The following is a 19,476-nucleotide window of genomic DNA, read 5'->3' on the forward strand; positions in this document are numbered from 1 at the left end:
TTCCAGCCTTCCTGGCTGCTCTGGATCTGCAAGGTGAGACCGCCTCGTTTTTTTTTTTTTTTTTTTTTTTTTTTTCTTTTTCTTTTTTTTTCCCCAGCCCTTTGAATTTCAAGTAAGGCATTTATTTATTTCCTTTTCTTTTTGAATGAGGTTTCAACAAAACAAAAGACAATATGTGTGGGTTTGATTGCCGTAGTAAACTTTAACACTTAGCGTGCTGCTGACGCTGCCCACCTTGATAGTCAAATGCACGCTTTGCCATCAAAAGATTATGGACTCCACTCGGCCTAAAATCTGTGCTGAGACACACAACCCTTTTCTTGCCTGCCTTAGATGAATGGTTCAGCTAGTTGCCTGGTGCACTGTCTTGTCAGCTCTTTCAAAGCCCTCTGCCTTTGCCCTGGTTTCCAGTATCAAGTTGATATCTGCAGAGTCCTGAAGCTTCCCATTTACTTATGGCCATGTAGAACACTTTCAGTGAAACCCACAAATTTCTTACAACGTGGGAGTTTTACAGTATCAATCAGAAAGGCCTAGAAAGCAAAGGTTCTGGAAGGGCTAATGAGAAATAGTATATGCATGCAGTGTCCAGGCTTTTTTTTTTTTTTTTTAAATTGCTGCTTTCCCTCTTTATTGAATTAAATAAAGCAAAACACTGACTTTCAGACAGTGATGTTTTGTAGCCATCACATTCAAACTGAACTCTGACCCAAGACACCCTTCTTCATGCCATTTTATCCTCTTGCTTTTGCTGGACAAACCTGTCTGTTCTTCCCCCCGTACTGTGCCACTTCCTCACCCCTTTTCCTTTCTGTCCATGAGCCTGCATGGCTGCGGTTTCGCAGGCTGCTCCTGATGAGGCTGGCTGCCCTATGTCCATACTCCTCCCTGGAACAAACCTTCCTCCTGTCTTTGCACCTGCGGTCTCCCAGAGCCCCTGATGACAGATCATCTAGATGAGGATATCTAGAGGGGATAACTGACCCTCTAGAAGTGGAAAAGAATTGAAAAGCACGGTTTGGGACATTCTCCTCTACACATAGACCCTCTGTGGCTTTCTGGTCCCTCTGTGCTGGCTGTGTGTGTGGTTTGTCCCCCTCCTGCCCTGGGACCCTGCAAGGTGACAGGAGTGAGAGGACAAGTTTTCTTTACAGAACTGCTTCATTCCAAGGGGCTTGCTGGGCTGGGTGACTGACAGGTGGGGTTTTCTGAGAGAATTTATACACATGAGAATGGAAGTGACCACAATTACTTCACTGTGAAAAACTGAGAGGGGAAAAAAGTCTGTGTCTATTTTTAGTAGAGAAATGGAGTGGGCTAAGTGAGAAAAGGGTGAGGGCAGATCCACAATGTCAACCTTGAATATTTTGAATTTCTAACCATTCAAGGGATGGGGAGGGGAAAATGCAGCTAACTGAAGCAGCATGGAATGTGGCAGGCTGTTGTGAGAGAGACACCTTTACAGCTGCAGACAGTATCTCCTTGCTTTCCCTGCAGAGGATTATGCCTCAGTCCCACCTGTTTCTTCAGTCAGAGACCAGTCTGAATAAGGTCCACCTGGCACAGAAATTCCTGTACAATATGCTTTGCTCGTTGCTGAATCCGCTTTTAAGATTTTCTGCAACTTACAGTCTATTAATATGTGGCATGTCAGTTTGCTTCAAATTAGCAGTGTTTGTATAGGATTAACTTTTACACATTTACACTCAGGATTTATCTTCTTTAAATTGCTAAGCCCCTACTTCTTTCAACATCCTTTTCCTCAGAACTCCTAATAATTAGTGTATCCAAAGTGACTTTTTTTGCTCTGTATTCAGGATACAATACTGGGCAGTTCCAAGGACTTCCATTGCAGCCCCCTGAAACAGCAAGCTTCTGCCAGCCTTCCTGGCATTTGAATCAGGTTGCACATATGTCAAGAAAGTTGAGTGCTGTGCACATCTGTCTGTTAACTATGGGATGGTGCACCTGAGCTCTGCCCTCTGTCATGTTCTTCCCTAGGCCTCCCACAGGATCAAAGGGCTCCTTGCTGGTGTCCACAGGGAGGGAATGTGCTATGGGGAATGGCTGAGAAGAAGAAAAGAGGGGTATGGTGATAGAAAAGGTATGATTCTCACCTTTCCCTCTACCCTCTTTATTTTCCTGACCTTGGCCACAGTTTAGCTGGATGCATTGAGTGCACTGTGAAGCCTTGCCTCAAGACCTCTCACATGCACAGAAAGTGCTCACTGTTTTAGTCTGAACAGAGTCCTAACCTTTTGAAGGCATTGATGGATTTATCCATCAAGTGTTTCATAAGGCGTTTTTGTGTCAGCATTAGAGATCAGAAAGGTTTTCTTCTTCATATGAGAAAGATCTTGGCTTTCTATGTTCTGATGGTGATCTTTGACAAGACAAGTAATCCTACTCACTTTGTTAAAACCTAAATAGCAGTACATTAATAAGTGTCTGGTACAAAGAACTGATAAATGTAATCAAATAGGTTTTAAGCTAAAGCTTGTAATTCAGTCTTTTTTCTTCTTTTTTTCTTTTTTTAGGAAAAAAGGTCATAGGAAACACTGTACTTATTGTGCCTTCTTATTGTTCTGGAATCCATTGGCAGCAGCAAAGTAGTCCTTATGAAAACCATTCTTGATTTCTGTTGTGACAGGGGTTTCCTTTATAGCTGTTCTTGAAGGAGCTTTCCGGTATGTCTATAAAAGCAAAATCCAAAGTAAACACTTGGATTTATTTAGTGGCCCCCAAACACTACTTATTGTTAACTGTAAATTAAGCTGTCTGGTGTTTTTTGATGCAGATGTATATATTTGCTTCAGACTGCATTAAGGGTACTGTACTCTTTTCATTGCTGTGGGTGATGTTACTTTACTAGTATTACCGTAATACTTGATGTCAAAAGAGATTGCAAGCCTTTAAACTAAAAGCTCTATGTATGCAGGCAGGCTGGAGCAGCCCCTGCTAAATGAGGTTGAAGTAAACAATGCAGAGTTGTTTGTTTCTTTTTTTCTAAGGACTGAGAAAGACTCAAAAAGTTATGCAACAAAGCAAACTCAGACCTTTTAAGTATTGAATGTGGTACCTGACTTGTTATACAAGTGCTGAAGAGCTGAGCTGCAATGAGGAGGTTATTACTGAATAACTCTCACAGGCATTACTATATCTATCATTAAGTAACATATATTTTAATACAAACACATTTTAAGTCCTGATGCTCATTCTACATCTGAGTCCATCAATACTGCTATCCAAAAAGTTATATTTTCCCCAGTCTTGTCAGGGACCTCTTGGAAGAGTGCTTACCTTAATGTAAAAGTTTATAAAGAGAATGACCAGTGTGGCCATGTAGGAGGACTGGAACATGAGGCAGCCAAATGGGAATCCACATGGCTTCACAGCTGCACTAAGTGTGTGCACAATAGTGAGCAGAAACTGGATCTGTGGAGGGAAATAATGCATGACTATTTGCTGAGAAAGAGTCAGTGCTAGCTAAATCAGATGCAGCAGTGTCCACTAGTCCTGCTCTTTGAAAATTTGAGTACTCTTGAAAACTATCCCTTTCTAACCTCTGAATGTATTGTGAGGGTTAGGTTAAAATGGCACTCTTATGAAATTAAAAGCAAGGAATCAAAGGTCTTGGAGCTGGCTGGAGGCGTCTCTGTTAGATGGTTTTTATCACTTTTAAATCAGTTTTTCTGTGATTAAGAAGCTTTTCTATGAAAGAGTTCAAAAATAACAGAATTTTGTGGACTGAGGTATTTCTACTGTATTGCAGAAATAATTTCTGAACATCATTTTCTTTAAGTTATATCAGGCTGCACTAGTGACTTATGCTGTATGATAGTTCAATTCTAACTGGCTTAGTTCTGTAAATAACAATGTTTTTTCATAGTTCATTTCATCCTCTCTCACATTTTGAAGCATTTCTGGTAGCTAAATTGAAAGTAAAATAGATACATACCAGTTGTGCCTGAGTGAGGTATTTCTTCCACCAGAGATACTTGCGCATGGATGGGATGACTGACAGTCCGTAGTAAGAGTACATAAGCACATGGATAAAGCTATTCAAAGTGGGTCCAAAGAAACCTGTAAAAATCCACCAGGGAGAAAATTTTTATATACCAACTGCTAAAAAGTGAGAGAAGATATTATTGCTTGTGATATCTCTTCCATATGCTAAGTATTCCTTTCATGCTTATCCCTTGCTAAAAACATTCCTGATGTGTAGAGATGCTGTCCTAGGGGCATATGACAAACTGAATGATACTTCTTACATGGTTTTTCTTATGCTGACTATTGTATTTTTATCCCATATTTTTCTTCTCCGTGGTTTTTTTTTCCTATTCTGTAGTTTACAGGCTATTCTTTTCTTTCCCTCCCAACCTTCTTCTTGCTATGAGTCTCCCCATTATTTGGGTAAGCTTTAAACACTGCTGTGGATGACTTTGCTGCTAGTATGGCAGCTTAAAACCCTGGGAGGCATTCATGCTCCTGCTCTCTGATGCAGTGAGCAAGGGCTTTGCTCTGAATTAAACTAGCCCCTTGTGGCTTTGTTTGAGCATCGCTCATTCTCTTCAGTGACTTTTCTGCTAGACGCAGATTTGCAGAATTTGATCCCAGATAATACCTTGCTGCTTTTATTAGCTACACTTGGTGAATACTAGTTCTAGGGCAAGTTAATTCCATCTGTACTTCACAGACTACAGAGAAGTAGCAGCATTACTCTGCTGTATCCTCATGTGTTTGATGGCAGTGCTACAACAAGACAGTCTTGCCAGTTCTGATTTTTCCACTGATTAATTACTTAGCTACTGATTCTTCAGTCCCTTAATTATAGTAATGCAAAACTAGTGCAAACTGTGGGGACCAGGTTCAGACACATTAGAAAGCACAAACCCCCATTAATTTGTTTAGACCTCTAGAAGTAGCTCCTATTTCTAGATTTGCTATGAAATCCTTGATCCCTGCTTCTACCTATAACAGTGATTTACTTTGATTTTGTGCTGCCCATAGTAAGTGCCAACAAATATGAATTCTGCTTTTGGTTCTGAAAAACACCTGCAACTAGTTTCTTTGCAAAATATTACAATAGATTGAGGTGAGTCCCTTTAGTAGAAGAGCAGAAAACTGTTTTTCTTCTCAACTGTGACAATACCTTCCACAGGATGTGGTGTGGAGGCCTGGAAAACTGTGCATGTTGTAAGAGAGCTGAAGTAGTTCCCTGTTGTTTGGACTCACACAAATACCGAGTGATCAGTCTATGGCACCATAAATCTTCCCCTCCTCAACAGGGAATATGATGACAATTACAGTATCCTTCTAAGAGCCAAGTAGTTTAGAGATTACTTTTGTGAAATATTTTGAACCCAAAATACGATAAGGCAAAGGATGCTGCTATTTCTACATGGAATACTAGATTGTATTGATCACTTCTAGCTATCCAGTGGTTTTACTGCCTGAATGAGATGTGTTCTCGTACAAAACAGGACAAACTCAAACTGTTATTTTAATTAGTGATTAGCAAGTAAAGTATTTTGCTGAAGCAGAGTGTCAGATTGATGCATACAGGAATCAAACCTGTAAAAGTGCTATTGATTGCAGTTGTGATTGATACCAACTTTACTAGGATCATGATTCCTTCCTACACAGCTTTTGGAGTAGATCTTGTATGTGATCACTCTGGTGCACTACTCAGTAATGTTGCTCTTAAAAGTGGTTTGAAAAGAAGTAAATATGACAGGTTGTGGTGGCTAAGTAGAAAATCTAGGGCCTAACATTCAGGTTTTTTTTGGCCTAAACTTTTAGCCATGCTTTTAATTTTACTACAGTCTGCAGGTGATCAGCAGTTCTGAAAGGCTGTGAACCTTAAAGGTGCTATCACATCACACAGTGACACACTTCCTTTGCACTGTGATGTGATTCCCCTCCAGCCACAACTGATTTATACCCCAAGTTAAGAAACAAACACTTACTTTGCCCACAAGGTATCCAGTTCAGAACACACCACCAAATGTTAAACATAGTGGCATGGTGATACACATGAAGGAAGGTGATCTGGCTGCTTTTCTTTCTCAGTACAAAGAAGATAGTGTCCATGAATTCAATTACTTTGGAAAAATAATACCACCACAGCACCTTGGCTACCTGTACAAGCAAGAACAAAGGAGCAGGAAATCAATATCTGTCCATACAAGAGCTTAAGTATTACTGTATTTCTTCAGACCCTAGGCATGCAACTTCTCAGAAGGCATTAACATGCTATTGAAGGCGAAGCACAAGCTCTGGCTTCGATTTTATTTCCCTTTTCAGTGAAGCATTTTGAAAAAAACTGCACATCTTTTATGTGATTGTATAAATACATGATTATCAATATAATTTAAGAAATATAAACTTTGAGGTAGCATTTTCTAATTGTTTGGCTTTTTTTCTTTTTCAAACGTACAGTTTTGTGGGTTGTGGGTTTTTTGGTTTTGGGGGTTTTTTTGGTGTTTTGTTGTTTGTTCTTTTTTAAGGATGCTACCATTCATAATTTTTTGGCACTGAAAAGATTTTGCTGCCAGTTTCCTTTTAAAAATCTAAATTCAATACTCAATATAATGAAATTTATCTTCTTCTAGAGCAGAGACATTTTATCAGAGCTCAGGATATGTCCTAGGACAGTTAAAGATAGATAGAAAGGGGGAAAACACCTTGTTGATGGGAAAAGGTATTTAACTAACCTTTTCCTTGCCATAACACAGGCAAATTTTAAGGGTTGGGGGAAATTATATAAGTTAACCAATCTTTCTGCCCTTGAGCTCTAATGTCATCTGGAAAATAAACCTGATATGGGGAATGAAAGAAGGTTAATACATGGAATTGCTGTGATGCAGAAATAAGGGCTGAAACTAGAGACGAGTCAAGCCAGCAAAATGTCCCTGCAGGTTTGCAGAGTTTACAGCTGGGTTTAAATCAGTGTCCAAGTACAGCCCAACAAGACTTACCTTTTAGATCTTTTATCTTTGTTCAAAGTTTTTAAAGAATCTAATTCTCTGTTTTAATAGTCAGGCAACACTGTTGTGACTACAGGTCTTGATATGTGGCTTTTCAAAATATGTCCTATTGTGCTTTCCACTGCAAGGATGCATTTATATTGAACAAAATATTACACTGCTTGGGCTACCAGCTATTGAACAACCAGATTAAAATGCTCATGTCAAAGATGTTACTGATAGCATCCTTATAACCTCCTTGAATGCAGAGGTGTTGCATCAGGGACATGGAGGGAAGGATTGCTGCAGATGTTGAGGGCTGAGCTGCTGCTGTCTCTCACCCGGATGTCGGCCTCCCCTGCACTGTGGAGGTTCTGGCACTGCAAGTTGTAGCCGCCTTCCCATGTGGCAAGGATGAGCTGGAAAGAGAAAACAGAGGAATTATGTTCATGAACAGATGGAGCAGTTTTTACCCCTGCAGTTGTTCTGTGTTTATTGGAAAAAGCAGCATGGAAGTACAGTAGATACCCACTTCTTTTGTTAACTGATGCTCTTAAACCAGATAACTTGCTGATATTTTCTATTTTAAAATAGGGAAGACATCAGTTGTGTTGGAGATACACCATTTCAGTGTACACCTATTCCATTTCTTGAAGGCATCCATTAAAATCTCTCATTACTTAATGCAATGATCCTTGCTCCAAAGCTTATGCTTGAGCATTGTATCTCTGTCCTGAAGTGGTGTCGATAGAGTTTAACACAACTACTTGTCCAAAATGCTACTTGTGAAAAATTCCCTCAGGCCAAGCAAGCAGACAGAAGGCAAATCCACAGTAGTGCAAGGGGAGAAACATTTCTTAATGCCATACACGTCTCTATCCTACACTGTTAAATGCTGGAGGAAGTAATGAAGAGTGGACATAGTGCTGAATGGAGACAGGAATAGGTACACAAGCAGTTTCTTAGATTCTGCATACGTCGTATTGGTAAGCAGACAGAGAAATGAAATATCAGCATACCACACTGGCATGGAGCAGAAGGTTTGTAGAAAACCATATGATGGGTTTTGATGTAGAATATTTTTTGTAGTAATGACCACCTAAAGGACTCAGCATTCTTTTTGGAAAAGGGAGCATCATCTCTGTCTATAAATGCAGTGAAGAATCCATTGATTTTGAAAAGGTCTTGTTTATTCTTGAATGTGTGCAAATTGGGGTTTGGGGCCAAGCTGAGCAATTCATGTTCTGGGGACTGTCTCACTCTCTACAGGTGATGCAGTGAGCAGTGATGGGAGAAATACATGGAAGTGTTGTGCTGTAAGCAGAATTGCAAGATGCTGAGAGAAGTGGATTGCTTTCAACTCCGGCACTACACTCACGGGGATGATTTGTGTTAGCACAGAAGGGATGATTTTTCCCTTCAGTTCACACTGAAAAGTATTGAATGTGTGATAACCTATACAAAAGTGAAGTAGAAATATTCTCAGTGATCAAACTGAATTAATTAATAGATTAAATTCATTAAAAATATTATTGATAATATTATCTGGAGAATTAGAAAATAGCCTAGAATGCTTATTATAAATTCATGTTAAAATGCAATAAAACCTGGAGAACCAGGGTCTTTTACTATTTTTCTTCTGAATTGCAATTCTGTGATTGTCCCTGTAACTTTGGTCATGTGTGTGGCCAAAATAACCCATAGAGATTGCAGAAAGAGATTAAAGTAAGTGTTTTATAGATAACTGCTATATAACAATTGAAACAAGAATATTTATTTTTGGAACAGCCTATGTTTCAATGAATTCACCTGCAGCGTGTGCCAGACTTCACCAAACCAAACAGGATGGGACCAGAATCTAAAAACAGGGGAAATAACAAAAAAACAACCAGAGTTCCTCATACAAATGCTCAGTGCAGATGAAACCACAACTTGTCTTGCCAGGTTAGCCTCTGCTTGGGTGTTGTGCCTACAATCACATAGGGCTGGAACACATGGGCTCCTCTCCCTTCCCTGCTGTGGCAGTCAGGTGGGAAGTGGGGCATGGGCTGCACCTCTCCAACAACCTGCAGAGGTCCTGAAGAGAAAGGAGTTAAAGCTTTGAGAAAAACAAATTATGCCTGTTCATTTCCATATTATTTTTCAAAAAGCTGCTGAGTGGAAAAGGGGTCATTTCTGTTCTCTGAGTAGGAGGCAGAGGACATGCCAGTTTCCCATCTGTCCCTCCTGTGGCATGTCCTTGGTTCCCAGATCTGTGCCTATGCTGCAGCTGCCACTAGACAGTTGCTTCATGAGGGATGAAGAGACATTAATGCACGATTGCTTTTCTGGGCAGCTCCTCTTGGTGCCTTCTTTGTGCAGTCATCTGCCTTGGGTTTTACCTCTAAGTAAGACATGACTGATCTCCAAGCTGAGTCTTTTGGAATAGGCAAGCAAAGCCTTATTGACAGGCTGTAGTTGCAGATTTGTTCTCACTTCTGTCTTGTTACTTGAGAAATGCTGAAGAAAATGGAATTGTCATCTTGTTCTTGGCTGGGAACAATATGGTCTAACAGTGCTGGAGTGTCAGGAGCACATCTGGAGGCAGCATGCAGGATACCAGCAGACTGCAGTGGTGACATCTGGAAGCTTTGTAAGGCACGGCCTCAAACATGGATATTAACAGCTCTGCTAGAAAACTGCCGTGCAAGATCTACTAATAGGAGCAGGAAGTAAATGATATTTCCTCTTGCTGTTTTATTTTTTTCAGTCAGCTATAATGAAATCCACAGTGGCTGTGTAGGTGGAAAGCAGTGATAGCAGAACCATCTCTACCCCTTGTGATTGCAGGGAATTGAAATTATGACCCACAGACCCCCAAAACTCTAACAACAAATAAAGAAGAGGGAACTGCTTTTCCATTCTTGTGCATAGAGTAGAGAGGACCCTTTCTCCTGATTTTACTGAGAAACTATGAGATTTCATTGCAAATATGCACTATTGCATTTTGTTGTATTTGTTGAGTTACTTTTTGTAACTTAGGTCTGTGATATGATGTGCCTATAGTATTTTTTATCTAAAGCTCTCAAATAATTTTACCTTATGAGGCATGCAATTTTGTAACATTTTTTTCCAAGACTTATGAAAACAATTTCACCTATTGCATTCTATATCTGTAAATTCATACTTTTCCTATGCTTAAAATGGTCAAATTGTTCATATCTCTTTTAATCTCATTAATCTACTTTTTTCAGGTTCTAATTGCAAAACCACTTTACTCTCTCAGCTTATTTTTCCCTTCCTTTTAAAATGAACTCATTTCTTTGCTTTGCTGAAGAAACCTGGCCTCATAAAATTTTCTGCTGCAGTATGTGAATGTTGGTTCACAGAAATTTGCCGGGAAAATTTGCTGTTTTAGATATTTTGTTTAGTCTGTTTTACGACTGTTCTGATTTGTTTAAAATTACAATAAATTGATTTTTCAAAATTCTTTTATGTGTGTTGTTTTCTTTTATGTTAAAGGTTAGGAACTTTCCTGATAGTGCTAAAGGTTTTGGGCTTTTTTTTCAAGTATTCCATTCATAGGTCCCCTGTTGGAAAATGAGATGAAAAAACCCTTAGAGGTTGAGAAAGAAAATCAATATTTCTTTTCAACATCACAGTTTTCTAACTTGGTAATTGAGAAATCTGCAACTCCTTACAAATGGTCAGCATGCAAATGGAGAACAGACTTTAGGGTGAGAATACTGCTCTCTCTGACTTCAGAGCTTTATTTGATTTCTTTTGTTCATTCTTTCATCATTCTGTATAATGTCAGATTTTGCAGATCACTCTGCATATTTCCCAGTCATTTTACTTGGCAGAAGAGTTTCCTCTGGTTTGTGTCTGCATTTCAAGAGCCAGCAGCTTAGAGTGAAGATCTTTTTCTGACTTTTTTTAACCTCAGTCTTTCATATCAGCTTTGCTGTAGCTCAGCATTTCTATTCTCTGTTGCATGCACCTTACATACTACTGTGTGTCCTTTAGGAAAAAGAGAAGAAATCACTTTGAGTTTTTACTCTTCTGCTTCGCATGATAATTTTCAAGATTTTTGGCTAATTTCCTAATTAAATTAAAACAATAATAAGTAGTGGGGAAACTTGGAAGGCAAAGAGTACTTTTTATGGAATCCTGGTGATCCTAGGCCATGACTTTCATGTTGGCTCTCAGTGATGTGGAAGGTAAGCAGCTTACCCAGTGGTGCTAAATAAGCCAGCTGCATATCTGGAACAGAAGCTGGTACCTTCACATGAGATATTTTGTTATCAGGTCTCTTTTCCTCTGATACCAAGGTCATATGTTACTTGTACTGTTTCAGTAATGTTCCCTTTCACACACTGAGCACTCTTACAGTTCTGTAGAGCTGGTATTATTAATCACACAGAGATGGTGCAAGTGCAGTATGTATTAAAGACATGAGAAATCCCCTCTCCCTTTCAAGACACAAATTCTCTCCCTCTAGCAAATAATTCTTTGAATTCTTTGCATTCTTGGCAGCCTATCCTGAAAATAATATTAAAACATGTATTGTTTGAAGCTATTTGGAAAATCAGATCACGTAAAGAGGAAAGCGCTGCCTTGTGAAAAATTTCTGCTAAGTAACAGTATCCTGTTAATTAGTAGAGTTTTCATATTTTTGTAGTTTGCTGTTGCCCTAATGTTGTTCTTAATAGATTCCAGTTTTTACACCAATAAATGACTTCTATTTGTCTACTCAAGTATAACCAGCATGAAGATTCATGAGAGTTGTTTTGCTGCAACAGTCCAACTCATGCCTTATTTTTCTAAGTGAGGAATCACATTGTTCAGGAATGAAAGATGGTTCCTCTGTCAGAAATTTCAGGGAAGTGGGCAGCAGGTACCAGAAGACAATATAATCCTCTCATTTTGCTGAGTAGCAGACTAACCACCAAGACCCTGACCCAGGGGCCTGTGCCCTGCTCATTTCAAGCTTTCAACTTTAAAAATCTCACAGCTGTAACTTGTTCTTGCATCTGTCCTCTAGTGATAGGCTAGAAAGGAAAGCAACGTGGCTTTCTGAATGGATATTCCCATTTCTACTGACTGCTGTTTCTCTGTGCTATTTGAGTCTCTGCATGGTTGGACCTTCTCAGAGAGAAAATGTCTAGAAGCAATAAGGTATTTCCCCTTGTCCCGGGGCCAGAGAAAGACAGAGGATGAGGCATCGGCATCTTGTTACATCTGGCTGGTGGTCACCAGCACAGTTCCTCAGGGCTCAATTCTAGGGGCCAGTGTGGTTCAACATATATATCAATGATCTGGAGGCAAGAGTTGAATGCCCCATTATCAGGTTTGCTGATGATATGGAATTGGGAGATGCTGTCAACTCTCTTGAGAGACAAGAGGCCTTGCAGAGGTATCTAGATAGATTTGAACATTGGGCAATAGTCAGTGGCATGAAACTCAACAAGATCAAATGTCCAGCACCTGGGACAGAGTAATGTGGGCACAAGTATAAGCTGGGGGGAGGAGTGGCTGGAGAGCAGTCCTGCAGAAGGGGATCTGGGGGTGCTGGTCAGCAGTAGCTCAGTGTGAGCAGCGTGTGCCCGGGCAGCCCAGAGGGCAAACCACATCCTGGGGTACATCGAACATGGCACAACCAGTGGTCAGGAGGGGGGATTATCCCACTGTGTTCAGCGTTGGTGCGGCCTCACCTTGAGCACTGTGTGCAGTTCTGGACCCACAATTCAAGAAGGATGTGAAGGTCCTTGAATGTGTCCAGAGGAGGGCAACAAAGCTGGTGACAGGGCTGGAAAGCCTGTCCTGGGAACAGCAGCTGAGACTTTGGGCTTCTCTAGTTTAGAGAGAAGGAGGTTGAGGGGTGACCTCAATGACTCTCTACAGCTTCCTGAGGAGGGGAAGTGAAGAGAGAAGTGCTGAGCTCTTCTCTCTGGGATCCAGAGACAGGAATGGTGGGATACGTGGTAATGGTTCAAACCTGAGGCAGGGGAGGTTTAGACTGGACACTAGGTAGCATTTCTTTACCATGGGAGTGGTCAAACCCTGAAACAGGCTTTCTAGAGAGGTGGTCAAAGTTGCAAGCCTCAGTCAGTCCCAAGTCAGTGTTTTAAGAGGCGTTTGGTCAATGCCCTCAACAGCATGCTTTAACTTTTGATAAGCCCTGAAGTGGTCAGGCAGTTGGACTAGGTGGTCACTGTAGGTCCCTTCCAACTGAAATAGTCTATCCAGTATATCATCTATCTATATGGAAACACCTCAGAAGGAAAGCCAGTAACTAATAATAGACTTAGTATTCAAATAATTAAAATTCCTCTTCATAGTGTAGAGTGGGAGGATGAGCATTTATGTCCTTCTTGTGAAAAAAAACAGAGCAAGATGCACCTTGACATTATTATGGGTATGGTGTTTTATTGGGTTTTCTAAGGCACTCCAGTCCTCAGGCCAATTAAAACAACTTCATCTGACCACTGTTCTCAAACAATGGCAGTCCTGCTAAACTAAGGAGTCTAATATGTCTATGTAGCAAAAAGAAGGGTTTAACTTGAAGTGTGGTGAATCACTTCCCTTGGCCATAGGAGACTTTTGTTAGTCCTTGTGAATGGCAGCTCCTCCCTGGATCTCTGGACTTGGACAAAACAGTTCTAAAAGCAGTTTTCTGATGGCCACATCCCAAGGAAAAGGAGTCTAACCAAACAATCAGTACAGTGTCTCAGGAAGGAGAGAGGAATTACTTTTTTTTAAAATGAATTTTAGCATGGAATGCCTGAGAAGATTATCAGTGTCTAAAAACAGAGAGGAGATGCTAATAATCTTACATGATTTTCCTTTTTTAGTTTTTAAAGGGAGAAATCAGCTCTTTTCCTGTAACATGACTCACTTCCACAAGCATGCAACATCTGAATTGTCTTGCTATCCCCAAGAGGCTGGAGTGAAGCACACTGCAATGCTGCTGAGGCCATCACACTTTCACATGATAACTCAATGAACAGAGAAAGGAACCATTAATCACCCTCAATTTGCCATTAGATCAGTCTTAAACAATACCTAGAAAGCTTTAAGGCAGTTTATTTTGGCTAGGACACTAAATTGTAAAATCATCTGTGAATAATATTTGCTGGACAATACCTCTCTGTAGAGGTTGCCTATTTTTAGACAAGACTCCAAGAATTATGGTATAATCCCAGATTTTAGATGGATAGCTAAGGTGCAGGACAGCCTGAGTTTCCAAATTGCTGCTCTTTTGCCTTGAAGATCTCAGAGTTAAACTGGCAAGACTATAAACACTATTGGGAAGCAGCTTGGGCTAGATTGTTCAGCCCGGGACTAGGTAATTCCAGAAGCCTGGTCCCAGCCTTGCTACTTGGTCAGTGCCTTGGTTTCCCCAACCGTAATAACTTAGTGGCAGTGTTGTGCCAAACCAAAACAGGCACTGAATAGGAAATACCCTATTATATCTGTTCTGAGTAGCTCCCGTATGTTACTTTGTGGTACCAGTGATGGTATCAGAAGATTTGTAATTGTGAAAAACCTCAACATAAGAAGTTTTACTCTTGATTTCCAGTAAAGTTCTACTGAATTCTATTTGAATGTGCATGTGAGATCCAGGGCACTGCCTTTTTTGATGATGAGGTTAAATGTTATACCTAAATGCAGAGCTCAGAAAGGTTAGTATGAAAGACATGGAGAACACAGAGGATGAAAACTGAGAAGTGAGGACAACACGTCCAACTGGAATAACTGCAGGCAAGGACAGCAAAGTCAGCTCCTCAGCTCTCCAAACAAATTATTCAATTAAGATAGAGGAACACCTGGTAATTTATTCGCTCAGAGTTCGTACTTGCTCAAAAGAGCTGTTTGCTCTTGTCCTTACATTTCACTGCTTGGTGACCTTTTACTGTCTAGGTTTTTCTTTTCTCACTTGTCCCTTGTTCAGATGATAGGGAAGTGCATCTGACCTCTTCTGGTTTCTCACTTTGTTCTTTTTCTCTTGCTCCCCTAACGTTAAGACAGTCTTTCTGTACTAATTAAAGAAACACTTCCAAGGAAGCCTTCACCTTAAGCACCAATCCTTATAGATCTAGAATCATTCCCTACTTCCGTAATTAATTTACATTTGTTAACTTCTGAACAATTAATGAAGAGAGAAAACAATAACTTATCACAATCTTAAATAAAAAAAAAACAAACCACAAACAAAAAAACCCACCAAAAGCAAGATTATGTTGAAGTTGGATTTCTATAGTAAAATTCCAGGACAGTTGAAATTGGCTAAGATCTGTATCTTTTTTACCTTCCCTCATCATCTGCACTGTTAAAGCTTTTCTTAGAACTTCTGCTACACAAGCTCTATCTTTTCAACACTTGCACAGCTAGGAAGCAAATGTTTCTGATGTCAGCCATTGTAATGATGGAATAAAACAGAGTCTAAGTGCTCCTTCTATTTTTTGGTTTATTCCTTTTGTTTTATTCCATTATGCCAAATTCGGGCATTATATTTGGTTTATATTTGCCAAATTCGGGCATTATATTAGATCTGTGAGATCTAATCTCAGTTGCAGTGTGTAGGGTTAAAAATGATGGCTGATGGACCTGGTCATACCAGCACTGTGTTTTTGACCTATCCCTGCTATCAGAGGATACACAGAAGGCAATTCTGGTATTCTTGGGAATCTTCACACCACCTTGTCACTTATAAATCTGCAAGTTGTGACTATAAATTCAGAATTTGGACTTACTGTGGGATGAATTTTCAGCTCCTAGAAACAGGTAAAGTGAAGTTGATTTACTGCTTTTTATTTTATTTAATCCTGTAAGGTAAAAGACTTTTCTTCTGGTTTCTCTAGAAAGGTTAATGTACTGGGCTGGCAATACTTGTGAGTACTGCTCTTTTCCCTTTGCTTTGAATCAAGGGGCCCTCACATGCAAGTCCTGCCTTTCTCACATGGATGTGGTTGCTTGCTTACAAATCCTGTGGATTTGTAATAAGTCTGAGAAGCTATCTGGGGATACAGGCAGCTTGAGACATCACGCCACCACTATGCTAATGACACATATCTCTAGATCTCTTTTTTAATCTGACCCAAATGGTGCCAGTGTCCTGGTTTTCTCAGTGCCTGATCAACAAAAGGACTTGGGTGAGACCTTGATGACCAGCTGAGATTTAATTTAAATAGGGCAGAAGTGATACTTACTGCTGGGGAAAGCAGCCTAAGACCTTGGCAGAGATTATGTCTTTTCCTACTAATGAGAGAGAGTATCCTCACCTGAGTAATTTCAGAATTCAGAGATCAGCATTGGTCTCCCGTGTTTGCAGTTTGAATTTATCATTGGACTTGTGACAGTTTTATCCTGTGGCCTCTGGTGCTCAGGCAGAATGCCCAAAGTGTGGTTTGTGAGCACATAAAATAATTTTAAAATATTCACAGACATGACTGGTTTTCACAATAAGCTGATTTTCTGCTCATAGTTGGTACTTTCAGGATCTTAGGCAGAGATTTGTGTAGAGAAATGGCACGTGTTACGTCAGTAAAATTGTTGAAAGTTTTGATTTTTATAAAAATAAAAAGGTGGTGGCTGTTCTTCCTTATGCAGATTTTTGGCCATGTTACTAGAAATTGCTGGATTGGTAGAGTTATCTGAGGCTATGAACGCTTAATGGTACAGAGAAATACACAACCAATAACACACTTCTGAAGCAGGTTTCTTTGGTAGCAGCAAGGATGGAAGGAATTGTCTTCTGCCTCCCCATCAGTGCACCTGCAGCCTAATTTAAGCACAGTACTTGTGTCTAAGCTTCAGGTACTTGAAAAAAAAGTGCTCCAAAACCAAGTGCCCACTTCTGCATCATATTTAATTGGGAAAGGTAAGTGCATTTGACAACTTCGATGAAATCTATTTGCTAAACTAAAAAGTCTAGATTAAGGTCTAATAAACTTCCATTCTGGTGGGCCTTCAGAGGCACCTAACTCCTTTTTGATACAAAAATTTTGAGACATCTCAGTAGGATGGGGGCAGCTCAGCAGAGCTGTTTATCTTTAGACCTTGTCCTTGGGGGATAGTAGGGGTATCTGACCTTATGCTAATGGTACATCTTAGAGTTGTCCTGGAGCTGTTCCTCCAAGTACTTTGCGGATTGGTTGACCTCAAAGCTCATAGAGCTAAAATCAGCTCCCAGATAGTTCATGCCTATGGTGCAGTGCATGGAGTTCGGGCTCAAAAGAGGAATCTGCCCTTGGAGATTTAAAAACAGCCCTTTTGTTATGACTTTTTGCCATAGCCTTTGTTTTCCTGCCTTGAGGCTGTACAAATCAACTGTCATTAAGGGACAGCTAAACTAGTCAGGAGATGAGAGTGAGGAGATGAAAAAATGAAGCAGAAGTACTCCCATCAGCAGGTTTACGATGTTTCTTGTTAAATTCCTCATATGGGATAGTCTGCATTTGGAGATACACTCTTTCCTTTGAACAAGATATTTTTTTCTTTTGAATGTCTAAGAAGCAACCGCCACATTCTGGTGCTCTTGCAAGAAATGGTGTGTGGCACCTTATAAACAAACCAAAGAAGAGACAAGAACAACAATACCCATTACTGGGTGTTTTTTGTTTGCCTGTTGGTTTTTTTGGGGTGGTGATTTTCTTTTTGTTTTGTTTTTGTTTTTTTCTGGTTTTTATCTCTATTGTAGAGCTTATTATTTTGTGATTATCTGTGGTACAGTGACCAGAGGGGTTTAGATGCAGTGGGACAATGGAGGAATAAAACAACTATTATAGATGTGTCTAACTAAGAATTAATCCTGAATCATACTCTCTGGAGGGATCAACTGGTTTACATAAGAAACCACCGTGCAGAATGTGCTAAATATAGGTAACTCTTGCCTTAAAGAGCTTAATGTCCCCAACAGACAGAGAGAATAAGGGGCAAAGAGAAGCTTTGGAAATTAGACATTTTGAAATACTGAGTCACCATGAATTTATTCTGTACTGAAGATGATTTCTGCTCTCCCATTTGCCTGTTTTTCTTCAGTAGAGACGTGCAAGCTACCTCAGGCAGGTCTGCAAGTCTTAACTTCCTTTCTGCTCCTTTACAGGAGAAGCTGTGAAAGGAGCCAGGCAACTAGACTATGAAAAATACAGAGCCACTATTATGGAAGTGTGTTTTGTACAGTGTAAAACCAGCCTTACTGTCAGTCCAGAGCTAAGAGGGAAATCTGCAGTAAAACAGCTGGCAGTGTCGAACAGTTATCATGTTCCCTGGGTTCCCAAAAAATGCAGAATGTGGAGCTACAAGTTAGCACTGCCAGCCATGCCCAGCTGCAATCTGGGAGGTATAAATCGGCAACCTCCAGACTCAGAATCAAGGTACCAAGGGACTAATTTGAGGACTAACACAACTCAGTGACTGTCTGCAGAAAAGTTAGCCTCAGGAAGGACAGATCAGTGAGGCAGCTGAATGGAAGCTGATTAAATACAGTTCCTAAAAGGATGTGAAGGTGACTGAAACCAAGTTTGCTTCATTCATACAAGTGAGACCTGCTAAAACTTTCTTTGTTTTTTCATTTATTTACTTGTGACAGGCCAAATCGGACTGCAAGGGGAAGGGAGCAGCAGTATTGCTTTCTATTCAGTTAATCCTTTTTGCTGAGTCCTGCTACTGCAGCCAGTTATCTGTATACCTTCAAGCAAAATGGGGATTTAAACATCAAAGTACTAATTTAAATTCTAGAGGACAATCATTATGGAGTCATCAAACCTTCCAGCAACTGTAGTTGTTTCTTCTTTGCTCTAAACCTTATCCTGTACTCTCAGACACTGCAGCAGCCTCTGAAGCCAGCTGGAGCTCCAACCAGGATGAAGCTCTTTGTAGCACAATCAGTCCTTTGCGCAAGGGCACAAATCTAAACTGCTACTTAGCCTTTTGACCAGGCCAATAACTTGGTGTTTAGTTCAAATTAATTTAAAACTTGAAATCTTTGGGGGTCCTGTTTGGCCTCTGAAAAGTTTCTTGTCCTATTGACAGAACAAGTTAATCCTTGTATTTCTCGTGGAAACTGCTGTTGTGGCCGAGAGCCCAGGGAGCGAGCAATGCCATGAGGCTGTGCAGGCAACACAGCAGTGTCAGCTCATACCTCTGCAAGTCACACCATGGAATCAAGCACATCCTTCAGCCAGGGCTTCGCATGCCTGGGGTTACTTCTTAAGCCAAGTCAGAAAATGTTCTGTGGGTTTTGTCTTCTAGTGTTTGTTTTTAAGGGCCACAGGTAATGTATGTTATCACCTTAATATTAGAAGTATCTCAGTTATTAAAAGGCTGAGAATGGGCTGCTCCCAGATAATATCCAAACAGTGACTTTTGGCTTCTGCTCCCCACTGGGGAGGTGAAAACACTCGTCTGCTGAGGAGCACCGTTTGAGTCCTCTGTTGTTGCAAAATCATCAGATGCATTCAAACCTCTCTTTTGGTTCTGAATGGATCCTGATTTGTGTGAGCATGTTCCTTCCTGAAAAGTACTT

General features: G+C 40.3%; 1 protein-coding gene across 1 annotated transcript in view; it reads right to left on the minus strand.

The window, feature by feature from the left end:
* Positions 1-1,307: 1,307 nt before the first annotated feature.
* The window catches only part of ELOVL2 (ELOVL fatty acid elongase 2), a 48,281-nt gene continuing 30,112 nt past the window's right edge, over positions 1,308-19,476 (minus strand). The window contains exons 4-8 of the mRNA XM_027745074.2: positions 7,310-7,387; positions 5,970-6,141; positions 3,959-4,083; positions 3,301-3,435; positions 1,308-2,693 (exon numbers count right to left, since the gene is read on the minus strand). Of these exons, the coding sequence (XP_027600875.1) occupies positions 2,565-2,693; positions 3,301-3,435; positions 3,959-4,083; positions 5,970-6,141; positions 7,310-7,387 (639 nt within the window). The 3' untranslated portion in view covers positions 1,308-2,564. The remainder of the gene's footprint in view (positions 2,694-3,300; positions 3,436-3,958; positions 4,084-5,969; positions 6,142-7,309; positions 7,388-19,476) is intronic.

This window comes from Pipra filicauda, unplaced genomic scaffold (assembly GCF_003945595.2).
Source record: "Pipra filicauda isolate LSUMZ 115617 unplaced genomic scaffold, ASM394559v2 scaffold101_size5749837_pilon, whole genome shotgun sequence".
Classification (NCBI taxonomy): domain Eukaryota; kingdom Metazoa; phylum Chordata; class Aves; order Passeriformes; family Pipridae; genus Pipra; species Pipra filicauda.